This window comes from Schistocerca americana, chromosome 1 (genome assembly GCF_021461395.2).
Source record: "Schistocerca americana isolate TAMUIC-IGC-003095 chromosome 1, iqSchAmer2.1, whole genome shotgun sequence".
Classification (NCBI taxonomy): Eukaryota; Metazoa; Arthropoda; class Insecta; order Orthoptera; family Acrididae; genus Schistocerca; species Schistocerca americana.
In genome coordinates, this window is record NC_060119.1 from 536,348,055 (window position 1) to 536,371,534 (window position 23,480).

At 42.6% G+C, this 23,480-nt stretch overlaps 1 protein-coding gene across 1 annotated transcript in view; it reads left to right on the plus strand.

The window, feature by feature from the left end:
* The first annotated feature begins 5,450 nt into the window (after positions 1-5,450).
* Positions 5,451-23,480, plus strand: part of LOC124600191 (odorant receptor 85c-like) — a 37,294-nt gene continuing 19,264 nt past the window's right edge. Inside the window, exons 1-2 of the mRNA XM_047136140.1 lie at positions 5,451-5,594; positions 18,423-18,522. Coding sequence (XP_046992096.1) covers positions 5,545-5,594; positions 18,423-18,522 — 150 coding nt within the window. The 5' untranslated portion in view covers positions 5,451-5,544. The remainder of the gene's footprint in view (positions 5,595-18,422; positions 18,523-23,480) is intronic.

Consider the following 23,480-nt stretch of genomic DNA (forward strand, 5'->3'; position numbering starts at 1 on the left):
ACAACGCTCATATGACACCAGAGTAGAAGGCATATATTTCTGAGAATACATACTTGTCTACTGCTCTGATGAGTGCGCGTTCCTGAGCAGCATATATTTTAAACAGCTTCCTGCTAGAATGGAAGGCGCCCAGTAAGAAGCTGTATATTTCCATGTCACAGTAGAAAGTTTTTCTCTTCTTCTCCCAAGGTCAAATTTGCTGTATCGTCCTTACTGGAATTAGCTACAATGATTGGAACGTATGCATGAGAACTACAGATTGTTGATGGACGAACGCTGTTGATTTGTTATCCGAGGGTTTTTCCAATAAAATTTAGTCGAATTCCAGTATCGTCCTTAGTATTAGATAATGGTCTTCATGTTCCCATTTTATTTCAAAATGGCGATTCCATTATGGTTAATTCTAATTATCTGCTTCAGAACTTTTCTATGATATAATAAAGCTATTTATATAGTAATAAAAAATTGACTTTACGTCATCTTGTCACTCACAAGCAACTTTGCCAAAAATAACAGATGGAAGCGACTTCTTTTCATTAGACAGGTTGTGTACAGGAAAACACGGTGACTAAGTCGAAAAACAACGGAACGATTATTTCTGTAAATACCTTTGTGCAGACGTTACGTGAAGCACCTGTAGATTGCAAACGTTCGGTCTTGTTGTTACCATAATAATTGATTTGTGCTTGAAATTTCAGGTTGCCCTATTTATCGAGCATGGGACCACTTTCCGGCAGCTGATACAACTGTTGATTAAGACCAGAGTGCAGTATAACGAAGTAGCAGGCGATGAGTGCAAACGACGCCGATGCCAGAGGCATGTGGAACGTCTATATTTGCTTTTAAAGGTTCGTATGTTACATTCAAGTGTATGCTTCAGGAAACTATGCCTAAAATGTAACGGTCAAGACCAAAATGTCTTTTTTCAGTAGAAAATAACAATGAAAATTCTCATAGAACAAGATCAAAGGATACTCATAAAGGAATTATTGTCTGTACCTATAATGTGACTGTACATGTGTTTGCTTTACCTGGGAACCTAGAGAGACATCCCGTCTAGTGGTCGCGTTAGGTGGCGCCAGTCTGTATTACTCAGATGTCGTGCAATTTACGTTGTGACCGATAGTCAGCACATACAGAAAGGTTCCTCTTTCCAGTGTGGCAATGACCACTCTGAAACTTCTGGGTTGTGGTCAAGTGATTTACTATAAGAAATGGCCATTCCATTACAGCTCATATCAATACTGTTGTTTCAAACAACCAATAGCGCCTACTTCGGCGACACAGGTGAGCCCCTGAAAGGTAACACATCCACTCGAAATATATACACGTATCTAACCGTTCACGGACATTCTACGTTTTCCTTCACTTTTAATTTCTAGCATATTGAATAGAGTAATTAACATTCTGGCACTGAAGCGAGACTGCTAATGATATGTCTCTGAAATCTTGTATCGGTTAGAATCAAGAATGTTCTGAACAGTTTATGGTAATTCATCGCCAGTACGTACTTCATGTAGTTTTTACTTGACTACCCCCGAATCGCCGCTGGCACACGATTATAACGACACAATGTTGTGCCGCTGCTGTTACCCGCGACTCAGCATCTCGCCCCACAATGCGTATGTTTCCACTCAGGTACGAATCTAGAAGTCGTATTTGTAACGAAACAAAATAGTTTCTCATTGCATATTTTCCAGGCTAAGAAATTCAAATAACCGTAAATAAGACAATGTGACTTGAAACGCCGTATACGACATTCTCGGTTTCTTTCCAAAGTATAGATTTTATACAAGGTATTAACTGAGTATCCTTCGACGCACACTTTCTTCCGAGTTGTGATATTTATTACACTGTTAGGCAAACTCGTCCAGCTACAAAATCGAGCCAAGAAATGTTAAAAACAAGTGATTATCGAAATCAAATGAGATTTTCACTAGGCTAGTTTCAGTTTCGCATTACGCAAAAACAAGTTCCCTCAGCGATACTGTATGGCTCTGTTCAATACTCTCTTAGTATGTGAGTCCCAACTTACATCAACTTCACACAAGCTGCGCCTAATTCTGACCAAGCAAGCATTTTTATAATTTTATGATTTTTGTAATTTCAACGGCTCCATTTTATAGCTTGAATCAGAACATTCTGATACTTTTGCAAGGAAAGTAAAACGAACAGATCACATCCCTCTTGTTCTTGCTTTTCTTCCCAGGGTGGACACTTCCTCTTACAATGCCAGAACAACTTATCAGTAAACAATGCAATTTTATTAAATTCATCAACTTATATACTACCCTAAAAGTTGTGAACCACTGTCTCCTTTGCGTTTTTCTCCCATCGCTTTACTTTCTCCTCTGTTAGTATTTTGTAACAGTTACTGAACGCCAACCCTCACACTGCTTCTGCATATTCATCCTCATCTATATTCCTCATTCAACTATGAACGCAGGTCACAGAATACGTCCCATTGTATCAGCTGTTTATAGGCGCTCTTCTCATTCCATTCACGTAAGGACTGCAGAAAAAATGGTTGCTTAGAAGGCTGTGTGCGCGTTATAATTAGTCTAATCTGGAAACTTCCTGGCATATTAAAACTTTGTGTCAGAGCAACACACACCGACACACACTTGAGGATCTTTTGCTACCATAAAAGCGACCAGACAGCTGTTTCAATTTCTTAGCCATCATAGAGAGAAGCACGAGTAGTTGTGCGATGTAATAGGCCTTGCACAATATACACTGTCCAAAACTAGTATTTCTGAAGAAGGGAAAGAGAACGTCGTTCATATTCCAGTAGTGGTCCCTGGATTCACAACTGAAAGTCGCCATATGGAACGGACAACGGTCAATAACAGGTCCTAGGGACGTATGGCGATCCGCAGCAGTGGACCCCTTAATGTAAGGAGTTTGCTCTTGCCCTCGTTAAGTGCCACTCGTGAGACACGCCAATAACCATCGATGATCGCCTTCGGCAGAGATATATCTGCTTGCCGATGGAGTAAAACCGTTACATTATTAGCGAGTGCGTGAACACCGAGGGTTCTTCCAGAAAGCGTCCAACTCTGAAGCTGGGACGCACCTTCCCAATTAGCGGCTCTCTCCATAAGACGAACAAAGATATCGAGAGGGAGCTCACCTGTGGTACTGGCAGACGGATGGCCGTCAGTTGCCCCTTCACAACTACCGAAGGTGAAATGCTTGTGAACATGTTCGATAGCCCCCTACGAGGTTCAACAACAAACCCGATCATCTCCAAAATTCGAAACAGAAAGTCCAACCGAAATCACACCATAGCATTCGGCTCCAGAGGTAAGAGCAGAGCTGCCAGACAGACAACTCTGATACTCGTTGACAGCAGCTCCCAGCAAGGCTGACATCCTGCGGTTTACCGCCTTCACCACTGTCTTATAACCAAAATTCAGTAACGTGATAGGACGAAAATTTTCAACTGTATTACAACCAGGATGTTTAGGTATTAACACAGTTTTCCCCACCTTGAATGGAGCGAGCACAACTGCCCTCCACTACCTCCCCCCCCCCCCCCTCCCTTCCTAACACTTTCTTCGATATGAATGTGATACCCAAGTGGCGTCAAAATGCACATAAAATTCTTTGGGGAGCCCAGTCATACCTGTCAGTTTGTGAGAAGACCATAAACGTCATCTGGGTAAAAGGCGGCCAAGAATTCAATGTTTTGCTCAGGCGTGTGTGGCATACCTAGGGTTCCATCTGAGCTACCCAAGCAAGACTAAAGCCCCGTCCTCACAGCTCTACTTCTGCCAGTACCTCGTCTCCTACCTTCTTAACTTTACAGAAGCGCCGGCCGGTGTGGCCATGCGGTTCTAGGCCATTCAGTCCGAAACCGCGCGACCGCTACGGTCGCAGGTTCGAATCCTGCCTCGGGCATGGTTGTGTGTGACGTCCTTAGGTTAGTTAGGTTTAAGTAGTTACGTCCCATGTTTTGCAGAAGCTCTCCTTCGAACTAGCACTCCTGCAAGAAAGTATATTGCGGAGACATGGCTTAGCCACAGCCTGGAGGATGTTCCTAGGATGAGATTTTTACTCAGCAGCGGAGTGTGCGCTGAAGTTTCAAAAAAAAATGTTCAAATGTGTATGAAATCTTATGGGACTTAACTGCTAAGATAATCATGCCTAAGCTTACACACTACTTAACATAAATTATCGTAAGGACAAACACACATACCCATGCCCGAGGGAGGACTCGAACCTCAGCCGGGACCAGCCGCACAGTCCATGACTGCAGCGCCTGAGACCGCTCGGCTAATCCCGCGCGGCGCTTAAGTTTCATATCAACTTACTGTGAATAGGCGTAGGTACTCGAAAGTGTTTCGAGCTGCAGCTGCCTAAGATGCCTTGTGTCTCTCCCCTCCTTATACGAGGGTTCCCCAGAAAGTAATGCACTGCATTTTTTTCTTCAACAATTCTTTATTGAATACAACGAAAATTACACACACGAAAAAATGGTGTTTTATCTACACACCCTATTTTTCAGTTTAACCTCTATCCCGTTCTAAGGCTTTCCTCCAGCGCAAAACAAGGAAATGTGTACCATGTATGTGCCAATCATCATTCTGGTGGCGGAGCCAGTGCTTCACTGTGTGAATCACCTCCTCATCGCCCGCGAAATGTCTTCCACGAATGGTGTCCTTTAATCGCCGAAACAATGGAAGACCGACGGGGCTAGGTCAGGTGTGTCAGGTGTATCAGGTGTGACAGCCATGCAAGGTCTCCCCGACCGCTGCAAATCGTGGAGCTCCTCCGAACTGCCTTCTGATGACATTACCCTCCGTGCCTAGCTACTACCTGTACTTCTGTCGACAGTGGATGCTCCATAGACTATGCAGAAGCGTTTGTGACATTCCCCACAGTTTCTTTTCCTGCAGTGAGAAATTCAACGACGGCATGTTGCTTGTAACGCGCTGCAGCTATGCTATCTGTCGCAAGCGACGGAGGCTTGGCGCACTCACTAAGGAGACTTCAAACAATACATACGTAACGTTTCGCATCGTAGCATTGTTTTCGGCTGAGAAAAAAATGCGGTGCATTACTTTCTGGGCGCCCCTTGTAAACGAAACGTACCCTGGCTAATGACATGGATAACAATATGTTCATTTTGCTCGCAAGGTGGCCGTCGTCACCGGTTTGATTGACTGGTTGTCATCACCGCTGGTGTCCAGAGCTCTTCTGGGGGATGACGAAAGCGGCCGGCAGCTGCCGCTGCCACTCTGGTTACCTGGTGATGTCTACGTGTCACCCACTTACGAGATTCTATACGCAGCTCAGTGCGTTGCCCTGACTATCGCGAGCGTGTGTTCATTTTGCACGGACATTTTTTTTATCCACTTGATGCAGGTGATTGGGACTGAGTTTGAAGTTTTGAGCGACAATTTTTCTGCTGTGCAGAACAGTTACGAGCAGCCTGCTAGAGCAAGAGATCGAGGAGAACTTAGCGAATATCAGACAACCAAGGAAACACTGGTTTTATCTTGTGCTAAGATTTATGCAGACTGTGTCTCTGGTGAACAGATGCATCGACAATTGGCGAAGAACATTCAGCATCATCAAATACTTCTCAGGTTAGTAAGGAAAATAACCTACATTTAAAGAATTGTTGTATTTTCTACTAATGTTTGTTTTGTTTGTGGTAATCTGAAGAGTCTTTAGGAATCTTGAATGCTCTCCGAAGTGGATGAGGTCACAGTAATTTTGCCACAGAGGGAGCAGCGATGGATATGTACAATTCACCATAGGTGATTTGGCTGCAATAACTAGTGATCGATTCTAGACCACACTACAGTATTTTATGGAGCAACAGCTCTAGATACAGCTGCTGACGATGAACCAGATGTAAATGCCCTGTACATAAGCGAGTCCACATATTGTAGTGGAAGGAACTTGTTTTTTTTTTGTTTTCCTTTATTGTCATTTTGAAACCTGTATTACAGGCAGGCCTGCAGCAGCACACTACGCCGCTCTTGGGCCGCAGAGAAACACAAATAGACAAATGAAGACATTTCGAGAATAAACAGGGTGGACATATAAACAGAGACAAACTCTTTTTAAAATACAAGGTGGGCGTAGAGTCCAAGATAAAATTGTGCATACACTTGGACACAAACAGAGACGAAAATTGTCACACGTGAACGTAGGTGCACAAAACGAATAACACTGAAGCACTTAAGCACAAAACGACGGCACACACAGAACACGAGGCGTTGATCTCCGGCGCGCTAATGTTCACTAACCATGTACGAGTCCGGGGACCTGCCAAGAGAGGAGGAGGGGGGGGTGGGTGGGGGAGAGGGGAGAGCAGATGCCACGGGAAGGGGAGATAGGGGGAAGGGAGGAAGGTGGAGGGGAAGCCCGGGGAAAGAGGGAAGGAGGGAGGGGATTGGGGAAAAGGAAAGAGAAAGGAGGGAGGGTGCCTAAAGGAAAGGGCACAGGAAGAGGGGGGCGAGGATCAAAGTTGATAGGAGGGGTAGATGGAGGGGAGGAGGACATCATCAGGGAGGGGGAGCTGGCGGAAGCCACCTTGGGAGAGGGTGTGGAGGGTGGAGAGATGGAGACCGGGTGGGACGTGGGAATACAGGCGCGGCAGCGGGCGGGTGTGGGAGAGGACGGGTGAGACAAGTGGATGAGGAGGATCGAGTTTGCGGGAGGTGTACAGGATCCGTATCCTTTCAAGGAAGAGGAGGAGGTGGGGGAAGGGGATGAGATCATACAGGATCCGCGTGGGGGAGGGGAGACGGATGCGATAGGCGAGGCAGAGAGCATGGCGTTCAAGGATTTGGAGGGATTTATAAAAGGTAGGGGGGGCGGAGATCCAAGCCGGATCGGTATAACAATGGATAGGGTGGATGAGGGATTTATAGGTGTGGAGGATGGTGGAGGGGTCCAGACCCCACGTACGGCCGGAGAGGAGCTTGAGGAGACTGAGTTGGGAGCGTGCCTTGCCTTGGATTGTCCGGAGGTGGGGAGTCCAGGAGAGGCGACGGTCGAGGGTGACGCCAAGGTACTTAAGAGTGGGAGTGAGGGCGATAGGACGGCCATAGATGGTGATGTAGAAATCAAGGAGGCGAAAGGAAGGGGTGGTATGGCCTACAATGATCGCCTGGGTTTTGGAGGGATTGACCTTGAGCAACCACTGGTTGCACCAAGTGGTGAACCGGTCAAGATGGGATTGGAGAAGGTGTTGGGAGCGCTGCAGGGTGGGGGCAAGGGCAAGGAAGGCAGTGTCATCGGCAAACTGGAGAAGGTGGACGGGGGGTGACGGCGGCGGCATGTCCGCCGTGTACAAAAGGTACAGAAGGGGGGAGAGGACGGAGCCTTGGGGCACACCGGCGGAGGGGAAAAAGGTGTAGGAATCTGTGTTATGGATGGTGACATAGGAAGGACGGTGGGAGAGAAAGGAGCCGTTCAGATGGACGTAGTTAGTGGGAAGGGCGAAGGTTTGGAGCTTGAAGAGGAGACCGGAATGCCATACGCGGTCATAGGCACGTTCGAGGTCCAGGGAGAGGAAGATTTCGGAGCGACGGGAATTAAGCTGTTCGGATAGGAGATGAGTGAGGTGAAGGAGAAGGTCGTCGGAAGAGAAGGACGGCCGAAAGCCACACTGGGTAACGGGAAGGAGGCGGTGCTGGCGGAGATGCTGGTGGATGCGTCGGGTGAGGATAGATTCCAGGACCTTGCTGAAGACCGAGGTAAGGCTGATGGGACGGTAGGAGGAGACGGCGAACGGCGGTTTGCCGGGTTTAAGGAACATGAGGATACGGGAGGTTTTCCACAGGTCAGGGTAGTAACCGGTGGACAGGACTACATTGTAGAGCCTGGCCAGGGTGGAGAAGAACTTGTTGTTCTCTCATTTCATATTCTGGTCCACTGCACGCAATTCACTGGCGCTGCATTGGTACATTTCCTTCGCTGCCCTCCTCGTATTTGCGCTCCAGTATTAAGACAAAACACATATTCGTATGTAAAATGAGTTTATTCGCGCAATATTTTGTAACGTTCAAAAGGTTCCCACGACCTGTGGTCCTTGGCTGGTCAAGACATACGTCTGCTACTGGGAGACTCTTCACGCTACCTGGCACATGCGCTCTCCGTGGTCACTCGTACCTGCGTGCACAAAGAGCCCGGAAGGCTCCATTAGACACAAAGTTACAACATTTCCCGACAGGAAGCAAAATATACTGGACAAGCTGATCTCACTAGTTTGGAGGATCACACTAGATGGCACTAGGAGTTCCAAAGTGAGTTGCAGATCTCAGCACACTCCCACTCTGAAATCATTCTTCTCATTTTGCAACGCAAACATAAATTTTATAAACAGTAAGTGAGAAAGTTAATTCCAGATTATGGAATAAAATAAAATTTGATGTTAGTAGACACAATATCAGGGCATATAAATCTATACTGATAACTGTCAGTCAATCCATGAGAAAACATTTACAGCTTCCCAGCCTGACATTGTGAGGTACGGTTTGTTGCTGTAAATAGCAAAGTAGCTATGAGCTTTCATTGTGTACTGCAAAGCGAGAGAGAGAGAACACATCAGTGGTTCACTGTTTAGGCAGAGGGGACAGTTTTGTTACGAGCCTGTTAACCTGCCCATTGGCAGCTTTCACCATCACTACACACACAGGCTTAACATGGCCGAGAAAGAGCTGCTCCAAAACACCGCTCTCCAAATCATGAGAGGCAAAAGTTATCCTTTTCGACCAGCACATGATGCAGATCTGGGGGTGCTTCTGATGCTGATTACAGCGTTGCTACAGCTGATACAGGTACTCAGTGGACCATCTATTCCAAAAGTACTGATGAACCTGGTGCTCAGGTTGTCACCTGTGCTGCCTGTTGTTCAGAATCCCAATGATAGAGGGGTCAAGATGGGCGCAAAGTGGCTGCCCTTTCCGGATATGTCAGTGAGGGCAGATGGGGAATCTAAGTCATCAGAGACAGCACACAACGGCCTTGAATTTAAGGACACTTTTGTCTGAATTAGCATCGTAGTTAGTTCTTGAAATGTCACAACTGCATTCACAGTGACACATTTGAGGTCTGAAATCATAGATTTCGCCCACGCTTCCCACAATCGACCAAAGTGAGGAGCACAAGGTGGACCAAAATTCTTATTGATTCCCTTTGAAGTCGAAAAGTTCACCACATTTTCAACTATAGCATCATCAGAAAAGCTATTAAACTCATTGTGTGCAACTAAAAATGTAATGACATTATCACTACACAAGTGAGAAAATTTTTTTCTTCTCGCAATGAATCTCCTGAGGGCAGCGAGAAATGAGCTTGTTACTAAGTCACTAACTAAATCTAGATGGATGGCCTTGGTTGGCATTGAAATGAATGAAACTATGTAGATATTGATATTAACCTTACTCCGTCTTCCACCAGGCTTCGCAGTAATAGGCCTACATATTCCTCTCGACAGTAGTGAGGAGAACGAGCCTGGCTTACGTTATATACTGGTAATTAACCCATAAGTTGAACTTCAGTCTTGGACTTCAACGTAAGGCATTTTGTACATTTCCCAGTAACTGACTTGCTTGTGTTAGGCCTGTTGGGAATCCAAAACATAGGCAACATAGACAGCAGAAATTTTGACCCAGCATGCAAGAGATTTTCGTGTTCATAAATGGTGAGAATTGAGAATTTTCGCCAAACGATGCTGAAGAGGTATGATTATAGGATGTTGCTCGTCAGTGAGGGCAGATGGGGAATCTAAGTCATCAGAGACAGCACACAACGGCCTTGAATTTAAGGACACTTTTGTCTGAATTAGCATCGTAGTTAGTTCTTGAAAGTCACAACTGCATTCACAGTGACACATTTGAGGTCTGAAATATTGCTCGTCATACAGTACATCGACCTTCATTCAACTCCCTCCCACCTGTAATATATCTATTGTGTCAACAAATGGGTGCAAATCCCTTAACCTGCTATTATATGGAATAGCAGAACTGGCCTTTAACAAAGCGATCTCGTTACCATACTATGTTGAACAGCGGCAAAGGTGGTTTTGTTAGCGTTATGGCGTTCCTGTGTGGTGAGTGGCACAGTTATCTAGGCTGCTTGTTGCTACCTAGAGTTGCGAGCTAACCCCAGTGCGTAAACCAAGGCCCTGTTAAGTTTTCTTGAATGAGTAAAACACAACAATACAACATCAAGATTACTGACTCACACCAAGGATACTTGCACACATCTTCTACCAGGTGCATCTTCTACAGCAAGTAAAGGACAAGTGCCACAGTTTAGATCGTAATTGGGTAGCCATTAAGGGCCAGGCCCTCACTGAAGAAGTGAACTGAAAGATGCGGGATTAACACCACGTAATATATGATCAAAAGGGTGCTCTTTAAATTTGATATTTCTGCAATTGGAAGCTGAAGTCAGTCTCTAAATATCACAGAATCTACTGGGAACGAAGGTTTTGCAATGACTGGCTCTATATTTCAGCAAGGTCAAGACTATTTTAGAGTTCATTCACAGATAGATGTCACTATTGTTGATGATGTCTAAGGCGCTGATTCGCGTGAGAAGCACAGCACCACATAATGTCAGTCGTGGAAGAGATCGTTGCTGCTCAGGTCTGCACGAGACTTCGCTGCAGCCGAAGAGACTAAAACATTGGTATTTTTCAAAGAGAACGTCTAATGTGTACGCAAACACACTCACACACACACACACACCAGATGCACTTCTGAAGCATCACAAAAAGCATGAATTTTCAATTTAATGGAATAAGGACAAGGAATGGTTTTCCTTCCTACCAAGATACCATATAGGGAAGGCAATGCACATACAGATAATTCCATTTCTAAATCAGACTGGAAGGAAGAATTTCATCTCAATCAAGGCTTAATTGTCACTGGCGCCGTAACAACTTATGACTGCTTGGCCCAGAGGTCTCAATGGGTCTAAAAGAGATGCCATTTAGACAGAACATTAGGCTTGCTAGCCTTTGAGTATTGGTGACTCCTGAGTTGCGCATGGCACTGCAGTGCATCAGAGTCACAGTGCCATAAGATGCCTAATGTTTATGTAGCTTCTTCACCATTGAGACGGCAAGGCAATGAGGCTTCTGAACTGGGATTTGTTCCGTAACCGTGTGGCTACTGAAACACCACTTTCTCAATGGAAATCCCCAGAAGCAAGTAGTTGAATCAAATGAGTCTGAAGATCTTGAAATTTGGCTTCCATAGCTGCCTCATCTAAAATTTCGTCCACTTAGGACCTAGGCAGCAAAACATCTGATGCCACTGTTAACCACGAAATGCTGCAGGAGCGGTTCCATAAGTGGCTCGGCACAGTCGTGTTCGTGTATCGGTACACATTGTGATTCCCGCCAGAGTCCTCTGCAAGTTCCTGTTACTGAGATGGACAGGCACTAGGTGCTACATTTTGCTATTTCAGCTGATCGAGCCACATTAAAGGAACGATTTTTTTTATAATAACGAAAAATAAATCTAGTTGGATAGTAGAATCTACCGCCAATGCACGATTGCGAAATATTCCATTAGAAGCGGCTGAAGCAGGGGAGCTGGACACCTCCAAGAGAGCATGATGTGAGCGATAAAATATTGGAGAGATCTTCACGTTTTATAGTTCAGTAAACTCATGCATGAACATCCCCTTTTCAGATTAGGTTGCCTATTAAATCTCCTCTCTAGATGCTCCAGTCTTCGAGAGTCCTGTTGAGATTCACCTAAGGTTTTCAGTCAAGCTTCACCAGTAACCATGTTTACTTTTGGTTTTGGTAGTCAGTTTCTTTGCATCCCAAAACCTTTGCAGGCTGGCGTCTACGTTGTCGTCTCTAAATCATGTGGTGATAGCAGACCGAGGCCCGTTGTATGAAGCTGAAGGAATCCTCAGAATCCATCTAAATTCTATTACGACCAGTGTTGGATGATTTGATTTCTCCAATCTTTCCGTACCTACGGCATCACATGTTTGATGAACTATGGATCATCAACTGTTTGATCAAACGGGACAGTCTATCTCTTGTTCATACAGGTCGCTGTTAAGTCACTTCTGATATTAGCCACTACGGCACAACATAGTGAAAGTAGTGAAGCCTAGACGACAGTTCAGTGTTACAGGTATACGACACTGAGATTGCAACGCTATTGTTTATGCCATTCAAAGTAAATAGCTCCTTGCCTCGTTTCAGTTTCTCTACCATGCACTTAGATATAAAGAATAGCTGGCTCCCTATATCTAGCAGCGCCCTACAAGATTACTGTGTTTAGTGTTGACAACAGCTGTTGCCAAAAAAGCATCACAGTTAATACTCACCTTCATAACCTGACGTGCCAAGGAATAGGCTGCAGATTCGCCACTGTAGCTATTCATTGAATCAGCTTGTTTGTGGAGCAGCATACTGCGCTTTCACTTAAGTAGCTCTTGAAGTATGCATTTTAGAGCCCATGTATACTTGTTTATTTTTATTTATTTATTTATTTATCTTTTGCCTCGAATGATTGTTACCTCCGAATATTGACTATTCCTGCTGGAACACCCTGAATATATCGAAACAAAATAAAAACGCATATAAGTGCTAAAGGAATGTATCGTAGAAAATTACCATTCACATTACTATTATAATCATTTTACTGTGAACGCATTATAGTGGATTCAGTTTCATTGTAGTCTTCGCAGTTTTGGAAGAATTATTTAAATGATCTTATTATTATGTTGCATAGAACGGATGACAATAATGATAAAAAATACATTTGGAAGCAGCAAAACGAAGCTTCATTTCATCCACCAAAGTATTTGAAACAAATATAATTGCGAGCAGTGAGATCGCTATCAGCCACAATGTTCGTGAGAGAAAACTAAGTGTGAGGCAAGGCGACTCGTTGTCCATGATGGCAGCCCACGAACATATTACAGTAGTTGTGATACTTGTTAAACAGATTCCTCGGAATTTTAGCCCATCTTCCCACGCTTTGCTTCACGAACCATCCTATTAATAGACATATTTCTACATTGTTCCCTTGTCGCAGCATTTAAACTAGTGCGTGGGAGATCAAATCAAGCTGCATAATAATTCAATACATTTTGTGATTTTTTTTAGAGTCCACAAACAGCAATTAATATTCTGTATGTCAGTGTTTCCAAATTCACTATCCATTACCGTCCACTGGCCAACAACCAGCCTTCCATAACTGCTCTCCTCCTAATGATATACGGAATCTCGCTGGTTATTAAAACACATCTAAACTCTCGTTCTCATAGAATATTATCAGAATTAAATACTATTAAACCTTTCCCTGTAAATATGTAAAAATTATTTTTAGATTTAATAAAAATTAACCAAAACATAAAATACAGCAAAATTATATGGGTTCAGTCTCTGAGAGTGACGCATTTCATTGTAAATAAACATTAGTTTGCGAATCAATCTTACTGACATATGTACAGGTCTACAGCGTTATCATCATGTTCTGTAGAAGCTCCCAGGATGAAATGTCTTACCAAATGTGAGGCATATTGTTCTGTGTGTGTGTTAATCGTAATTGTTAATATTAAATTAATTGTTTAATTACCTTAGTATATAGTATAATTCACAACAGGTTGTATATAAAACATATGTAGAATAAACAGGAACAGACAAAGAAACCTAAAACTACCAAATTTAAAAGTTATTTAACAAGTATTCCCACTAAACGCTTCTTTTCCCTTAGAAACTTTTCAGAAGAAAAAATATATAATGTAACGACGTAAAACGATTCAACAAAATGAATTCTGATTTCATTTTACAGTAGTCGTGAGCCTAGTGAAATAATGTCTCTTTAAAGCCGTTGTTTGGTGCAGAGATATGATAAATTACGGACTCGTGGGGTGAAGCGTTAAATCCATATGGGACGACGTAATGTTTACCAACGTCATTGTATGTAATAATTACTTTTAACTACTCTTTGAATGTTTTAGTTTTGGTATGTGGTACACTGTTCGGAATATTTGCTCAGTATTGGAAGTAGTTCGTTTGGTGATTGAAAAATTCTACAGTCACTGCATTTATATTTCTCCATGATGTATTAGTCACGGTAAGAGGCACACAAGTGTCTCCATTATAATAAGAATGGTTCTGGGAACCCCGTGTAGCAGTACTGAAGCATATGAAATTTTTGTGCACGTTAAATACAATCTGAGGAGTAAAATTAGTTTTGCGTTATTTCATTATCTCAAAAGTAAAGTACTTAAATTTTAGTGATTCATAAAGTTCTTTTCATATAAATGACATTTCTTGATGTGTCAGGGAAAAAGAAGGGAGCCAGCGGAGAAATACTCTTATCGGCGCGCAAAAACGGCGAACATACTCCTGTTTAAAAGACTAACTGAAAAATGGGGTACCAGCTGCCTCATTTACTTTCTTAATCGCCTTAAAATATTTTCTCAAGAATTTTTACGTGCGAACATATGCGCGATTAGTTATACGAGACGGATGGTTACAGTGGCAGTGGCAAAGAGACAGAAAAGTAACAAATACTGATAGCAGACAACAGCTGTAATATAGAAAGTGAAGGGGTCAATAGCAGTTTGAGAGAAAGAGAGGAACACAGTGATAGTGGAACGTAGTTGATAGCAAGAGAACAGTGCTAGCAAAAGAGTGAAGAAGGCAGTGCCAGTGAGAGAGGAGGAGAATATGGAAGTGGGTGAGAGCCAGTGACAGTGAGAGACAAAATCAGTGACAATGACAACGAGGAAGAGAGAGATGGTGAGAGTGAGCAGAGACAGCAGCAGTGGGAAGATATTAGTAAGAAGAGAATACAAGAGGAAACAGAGACAGTGAGAGGAGACAGGAGTAGTAGGACAGGGCGAAGGAGGCTGTCGCTGTGGGACAGGAGACAGCGACAGATAAATAGACACAAGGACATAATGACAATGAGTTTGTTTGAATGAGTGAATGAGTGAATCCAGTCCACATCTACATCTGTATGGTTACTCTGCAATTCACACTTATGAGACTGGCAGAGGGTTCTCCCTACGTAGGTGGGTGTCAACAAAATATTTTCGCATTCGGAAGAGAAAGTTGGTGATTGAAATATCGTAAACAGGCTTCGCCGCAAAGAAAATCACCTTTATTTCAGTGACTGCCACCCCAATTCGCGTATCAAATCAGTGACACTCTCACCCATATTCTGCGATAACACGAAACGAGCTGCCCTTCTGTTCAGCTTTGGATGTCCTCCGTTAATCCTACCTGGTAAGGATCCCACACCGCGCAGCACTATTCCACCAGAGGACGAGCAGTTGTAATGTAGGCGGTCTCCTTAGTGGGTTTGTCGCTTCTTCTAACTGTTCTTCCAACAAAGTGCAGTCTTTGTTTCGTCTTCCCCACAATATTATCTATGTGGTCTTTCCAATTTATGTTGCTCGTAATTGTAATTCCTAGGTATTTAGTCGGATTGACAGCCCTTAGATTTGTGCGATTTAGGCCGGCGGTGCGGCCGAGGGGTTCTTGTCTGAAACCGCGAGACCGCTACGGTCGCAGGTTCGAATACTGCCTCCTGCATGGATGTGTGTGCTGTCCTTAGGTTAGTTAGGTTGAAGTAGTTCTACGTTCTAGGGGACCGATGACCTCAGATGTTAAGTCCCATAGTGCTCAGAGCCATTTGAACCATTTAAGTGCGGTTTATCGTATACCCAAAATTTATCGGATTTCTTTTAGTACCCATGTGGATGACATCGCACTTTTCTTTGTTTAGTGCTAGTTGCCACTTTTCGCACCATACAGAAATTCTCTCTAGAACATTTTGTAATTGTAACTGGTCGTCTGATGATTTTACTACACGGTAAATTACAGCTTCATCTGCAAATAATCTAAGGGGGCTGCTCAGATTATCACCTAGATCACTTATGTAAATCAGGAACAGCAGAGGGCCTATGACACTACCTTGCGGAACGCCAGATATCACTTCCGTTCGACTCGATGATTTACTGTGTATCACTACGAACTGTGACCTCTCTGAGAGGACGTATCTATGAACTATAAATAAGATGAAGTTGGAGTCTAAGGGTCACATTATTGTACACTGGGCGATCAAAAAGTTTCTGTTCGAAGTCCGTACAGTCCAGAATCAGTATGCCAATCGGAAAAACATCGTCCTGAGGAATTAGGCTTTCATCCAACCGACTCAGCAGGTTGAAGGTAATCTTTCGGTAAGACATCATGTTTCGCTGCATAAAGAAGTCCGTAACTACCTGCTGCACATCCTCGTCCGACAGGAATTGTCGTCACTTAAATGAACTTTTTAAGGGGATAAAGGCGTGATAATCGCGTGGGGAGAGGTCAGGTCTACAGGGAGGACACTCGAGTATCTCCCACTTGCCGGTAATGGACGACGCTTGCCTCTCAAATCGACCGGCCTCTTGTGTCGAACCGCGATCAGCGTTCAGCGGCCAACAACGTTGGTTTTCGACAGACGTGCTACCCCATACACATTCTTGATTCTCCCATGGATGTCTGCTGGTGTTTGTCCTCCGGCAGCCAAGAAGAGAATAACAGTACATTAATCCTATTTGCAAATTTGATAATACCATCGCCGTAGTTAACGTTCCGAGTTTATCGCACACACGTCGGAAAGACATGAATGTCACTCGTATCCCTTGTCTACATGTCGGTGCTTATATACCCGCGACGGAGTCTCGCTACGTTTCGTATACCCTACTGCAACATCCTCAAAAGGAAAAAGGAAGGTCAGAAACAGTCTGGAAAACTTGTAAGTCTTGTAAATGCGTTCAGCGTATGTAGCGCCGAGAAATAGTTATTAAAAAAAAATGCGATAACTTCACACCTACTTCGCAGTACTGACAAATTCCACATGTGTAACAACTGTCTTACTTACTATCTCTGACATCGGAAAGACGCAGTAATACTTCCCTTGAAACAGGTATTGGCATGACTAGTCGTATAATGGAATAGCTGCACATCTGTCATAAAGTGAAAGCTAGCCAAAATTCTAGAGCAAATGATCAGGAATTATAGTTTTTACTGAGAAGAAATTCTTTAGCATACAGATTAGTGAGATACATCTCCTACATATTTACTCATACAAGCACCAATAAATAAATGAAACCGCTTACGCCTTTATAGGCGCAAAATGTTTATTTAACTTCGCAGTTTGTATCGGCTGTCACTACTGTCAGACTAGAGACAGCGAACTCTGGTGGCCAGCGAAAAGATAAATGTAATCACACTAAAATTATTACTACCGCTGTAAAAAATCTCTGAAAATACACTTAACAAATCTATGTCATCCATTTGCCTTTGCCATGATTTGCTTTTGTACAGCGTGTTTCATAAATGATGGTCAATATTCAGGGATAGGACAGGAATAAGGATTCGGAACAAAAAAGTCAAGTAAACATCGTCTCCAAAACGTATTCCTTAAGAGCTACGAGCAAATCTTGATTTTAGATACTGTGAGACAAATCTATTCTACTACATACTCTTTGCTGTCCATATTTTGGGAAGTAGTAACACGGACCAAAACAACAAAAGGTATCCAGTAAACATACACTCTGAAAAGCATATTTTCAGGCCTATGAGCACTTGTTCATCTTTTCTACTTTGAAACACAACCCTCCTAATGAACAGGTGCTCATAACTTTTAATGTATGCATTTTACAACACATTTTTTTCTTGTTTTCCCCCATGCTACCACTTCCCAAAATATGGAAAGCAATGGTCTTGCAGTAGAAGAGATTTGTTTCACAGTATCGAAGATCACGAATTGCTCATAGCTCTCATGATATGCGTTTTAGAGCCCACATTTACTTGACTTTTTGTTTCGAATGATTCCATTGGTATCAAATGGCTCTGAGTACTATGGGACTCAACTGCTGAGGTCATTAGTCCCCTAGAACTTAGAACTAGTTAAACCTAACTAACCTAAGGACATCACAAACATCCATGCCCGAGGCAGGATTCGAACCTGCGACCGTAGCGGTCTTGCGGTTCCAGACTGCAACGCCTTTAACCGCACGGCCACTTCGGCCGGCCCCTTTGGTATCCCTGAATACTAACCATCACTTCTGAAACGTCCTGTATAAATTATGTGCTTGATATAGCTTCGTAACCTTAAGTCAAGATAATTAATTTCTGTGGCCGTAGATAGTTAGTGGAATAAGCAAGCGAAGAATTGTGTGCGAGGTAACTGCCATAAGAAGACGCACGTTGCTAGGGTACGGGAATTTAGGAAAGCAACAGAGACTCTAAGAATTCTGTAACGTTCTACCAATGTGTCATGTATTCAGATAGGACAAAATGAAGACGTTATCAAATCATCAGCAAGACACATGACTGCAAGAGGGAAAACTGAAGGAAATTTTGGCGCTTGTTTGATTACATCTCACTTACAAATATTGGAATAATTTTGTTGCAGATCCATCTCTCTCCTGCAGACGACAATGAGCGTGCCAATATTTTTCGTCCTTGCTATCAACATCGTTAACCTGTGCGGAAATCTATTTATTTCCATCGTGGTGAGTAAATAAGTAAATAATTTCTGCATAATAAAGACCAAACAAAAAATTCTCAGGAACCGCACAACATTGTCCTCACAACAAATTAGAAGAGAATTTTATAGAATGCATTTGACAAAGATTGCTGCAAGATAACAGAAAAAAGTTTCCTGTGAAACACACTCGCGCAATTGACGTAATATTGTCCCGTATTTTTAAACGTTGCAAACAACTGCTGTCGTTATATGAACGGCAGGAAAGCTGCTTTCCCTTTACTTCCCGTTTCTGATTTTCATTCGTTCTTCCTGCTGTGAAATATTTGATTGTTGTTCAGGTTTGAGGAGGCAGTCAGAGTAAGAGCTTCTTGTGTACATACATCTCCCGCTCCTAATTGCATCCTACTTTAGTTGACCAGCATTTTCACTGCATCTAATATTCCAGAAGAGCGAATGTTTCTTCCAGAGATATGGAAGAATCTCCCAGCGGCTGAAACTTTCTTCCTTTCATAATTTATGAACAGAAGACAGTCCTTCTATTGCGATCTCCCATATCCATGTTTGAGTCACTGTCTATGGCAGAGTACAACCTACCCACGCGAATCACAAGTACGATGTTGGTCAGAACTATTCACAACCACAGATTTTGCTGGAGCGACATACGTTGCGCCACGAAAGATGTAGTAGGATGAAACAGCTTCTTCCTCCAAGAGCTGGCATGCAATCTGGTAGCTGCGTTTGAACACACAATGGCCACAGATGCTTCAACATTATTTTAGAAAATGGCTGATAACGAAATGAGAATGACAGTTGCCGTTTATGCAGTCATTACCGCAGTGGACGTGGACGAAGAAAAGAAGATGGTGAAGTAGACCTTGGACTTTAAGACGTAATGAGGGCGGTCGCGAATTTCCCAGTCCATTGCACGATGAAGTGAGGTGTGTCGACACGCAGTACTACAAAAATTGTTTAAGGATGGACGAGACGGAATTCTTGACATTGTACAGTAGGTCCACGAATAACGAAGAAAACCACAGCTATGCGAGAGCGTATCTTAGCTTCATAGAGGTAAGTAGCTATCTTTATATATCAATGTACCGTATTACTAGAATGTTGTATGTACAGTACATATTTGTAAACTTGGAACTATTTCCACAATTTTCTGTAGCTTAATGTTAACACTGAGGTTTCCTCCTACTGCAGAAAACTAAGGAAGCCTAATGTTTTCATTCAGAATCTCTTTAAGCAGGAGATTTTTAATTATTATTGAAACTTGTGTAGCAGTTACGAGTGCTTGAAGGATTTATAAAAAAAAGGTAAGTTGATTTTCTTAAATTCCTTGAGAAAGTAATTTAACAAAAAGAACCCGTGAAAGAACCTTTTTTTCAGCAAGAAGCATTTTTCAGGTGTGCTTCCGCCACACATTTTTCATTCAGTGCTAATCTTTATTAGTTACGTTTAGTTAACTCTCAAAGCTATAGCATTCCATTTATTCTGCTTACTTCATCTGAAATAGCAATGGATTCTTTAAAGTGGAATACTTAAGAATCTCCAAAAAATATCCTACCCACCTCTCAGCTCCACCCATGTGAAAGGATAATCACACATTTTTAATAGTCTGGCAATTGCATTCAAAATCTAGGAATACGTTGTAAAAGTTTATGATCAGAACCGAACCTTAGAATTTATAGGCCCGAAATGCACCCCCCGCCCCTCTCCCCCGAGAAATTTTCCCACAAAATCAGTCCATTTCATAATTAATAATTTTCTCTTGTTTGAGATAAATGTGACTATCACACAGTGATCCCAGAGTTAAAGATCATACTTGTTTTTCAGTTGAAGTGTGTATGAAAGTCCTAGTGACATATTCACATCAGATTTTCTCTGTTTCTGGCATCATCAGCTGAAAATGAATGGAAACATGTATCAAAACAGTTGGAAGACATACAGAACTTTCCAAGTCGTCTTCGTGCTCTAGATGGGATCAATGGAATTCCGACCAGCAAACTGTATGGCATGATGCTACCACAGTTACAAAGGAGGTAGCATCGTGTTACTGGCTATAGTTGACGTAGAGGGTAAATTTACATGTGTCGCTTTAGGTTGTAAGCGAAGGGTTGGTTATGAGTGAGTGTTTCGGAACGGTGCCCCCTGTGAAAGTCTCACTGGTACTGAATATTTCATGAACATACCTTCACCATCAGGATTTCAAACTGCAATGCTTCGTTGTAGCCGAAGAAGCTTTTCCCTTATCAGAGCATGTCATGAAGCCGTATACGAAAATCTTTGTGCGCCATCAAAACATTTAATTGCCTTTTGGCGGAGTGAGAAAAAGTTCTGAAAATGCTTTCCGGATTCTGAGTAACATGTTCAGGATTCCCCTTTTGGAAATAGAGCTATCTGCTGAAATTGTAGAGAAAATAACGCCCTCTGCTTGTGTGCTAAATAATATCTTACTGGACATATGTGGAAAGATTAACGTTGAACAACTAGAAGTGAAAGAGGACACAAATCGAAGTGTTATCATTCTAGGAGAATGATAGTGAAATAATCTGAGGGGTATACGAAGATTAGGTCTACAGAGGTCGGTCAAAGAAGCTAGGAAATTAAGGGACGCTCGTCAGGAATGTTTAAAAACCACTGTATGACAGTGGCAGTGGAAACTGTAAAGAAGAAAAAAATCGGCACTGACACAGAGCTACTGCTTAAAAGTAATAAATGTCATTTATGATTGAAAAGTGAATATGGTATGCAGTAGAGTCATGTTATTCATAAATTAACTCAGCTGGTACTAGAAGTTTTGTAATTTAATTTTGCTGTAATTACTTTTCACAGTAAAAATAATGCCCTGTATTCAACTTGTATTTTATGTGTATTATGCAATGGAATTTTAATGAAAATAAACAAAGGAATATGTTGTTACTCATTATTGCTCAACTCTTATTCTTGCGCATTATAAAGCGCGTTAAATATCTCTCTCTAATCTTTCATCACCTGTGCTTTACCTTTAATTTTATAGGTAAGCAGTTACAAAGACTTCAACAACAGCTCGAGCATTTCCGTCTTCAGAGGAACGATTCTACCTTTTTGTCTCTTTGATGAGGACACTTCAATGTGAACTGCTGTATGGTGATGACAATGTTGTTGTTTTAAATGGCTGGCCATTCACTCCCCTACAATTATGAAATCCTCACTAACATCAACGGGAGTGTTTGGGATCACAGTGAGATGATAGTCATCCTGAAGGAAACTCTACACAGCTCACAGTGTTTGCTTTATAATTTCTTTGGTTGGATATTTATGTGCAGAACGAGACACTGTGAACTACCATAGAGTCCGACCCCAGGTACACATAGTATCTTGTTCAAAGTTACAAAGGAGAAAAAGACGATACGAGAGGGGTTCGAACCCGCATTGTTTAGAATGAAAACTAGATGTACAAGACAGCTGTGGTATTCAGACACACTGCAGAGCTGAGTGTACAGCTCGTAAAGAGCCCGAAGTCAAACCCTAGGTATTGGTTCAGTTTTTCCCCTGCTGTACTAATCACAGAAGAAACTGAAGGGGAAAACATTACATACTGTGAGGTGAGTAGTTTTATTGTAGTCCACGCTTGTGAGAATTCTATGCTGCCAGTCCCTTTTCTTGTGTGGACATGGTCTCGCAAAAACCGAAGTTTCTGAAAATACCACACCGTTGATTCATGCATGTAAGCACATCCCATACCACTCTTCGTCGAATCATTTTACTTTATTAACTTCTGTCACAAGGCTTGTTCGTAAACTTATCACCCTTACTACAATCTCAGCATGAGACGAAAACCTAACCTCTTTCAATGAATAACTATTTTGTCGACTGAGTATTTCCTGTCTCGTTTACTGTGATATGAGGATGATTCTGTGTCGTAAAGACATGTTTCGTGCCTATATGCCTCAAGAAGAATGTCTATAGCGTCCTTGGACCACTCTATTACTACACACTGCACTACATATAACAAAAACAGACAGACCTACATGTTCAAAAGGCAGCCATATGGCGTGGAAGCCCCCAAATGGCACGGTGGGCAACCATTCACACGAAGCAATTCACTTGGCACCTATGTCGCGGCGCAACAAATGTCTCCGCCTCTACAGGGCTAAAGCTAGTATAAGCCGTAAATACGCAATTTTTCGGATAGCTTTTGTGACCTAAGTTACAGCCTAGCTACGACTCGAACTATAGCTTTCTTCGAATGCTGATACTTTTTGACTGCACTGTGGCAGTTAAAATAACGTCCGTTAGTCAAACTAAATTTGTGACGAGTCGAGAATCCCTGACATCTCACTCGATGACTGCTTAAATTAAACTGATATCGAATATTAGGAAGTCAGTGGTCTCTATCGCTGATCATGCGGTCTTGGTGAGCAGACAATATTTATACTCCATACGACTCCGAACTGTGCAGTTGCAGTCATTATTGACATCGACAGAGTCTTCGATGATGTACGGTGGTCTGTGATGTATGTGTGCCGGGACCCAAAATGTCTATACCAGCGATACTAAAAGAGTTTTCTGAAGAGCCCTGGGGATTTTCAAAGGCTCTCCGAGGGCCCCACAAAACAATATCAACTTAAAGAACAAAGTACATCGTGTCTTGTCATATAAAGAAAAAAACAGCTCTTATAAATTTCAGGTCGGTGTGGGTTGTATAAAGGTTATTTTTTTCTCGGTGCGACAAACACCACAATAAATCTCAATACCACTACACTACTAACAAAAGAATTTAGCTTGTACGAAAAGGTATCTGGTGACTTGATACACGTCACTATACATATTCTTTCTCTCTTTCTCTCTCTCTTCCTTGCTGGCAAGGCACATCTCTCGGCTAGAACAAGAATTCGTATTTAAACATTTGTACACAGACCCATCTCAGACTTCTAACCACGCCTGTGACGGTGTATGATTGTGCTGCTCTTGGTCTGTTCACTATAGCACTTCGTGTCT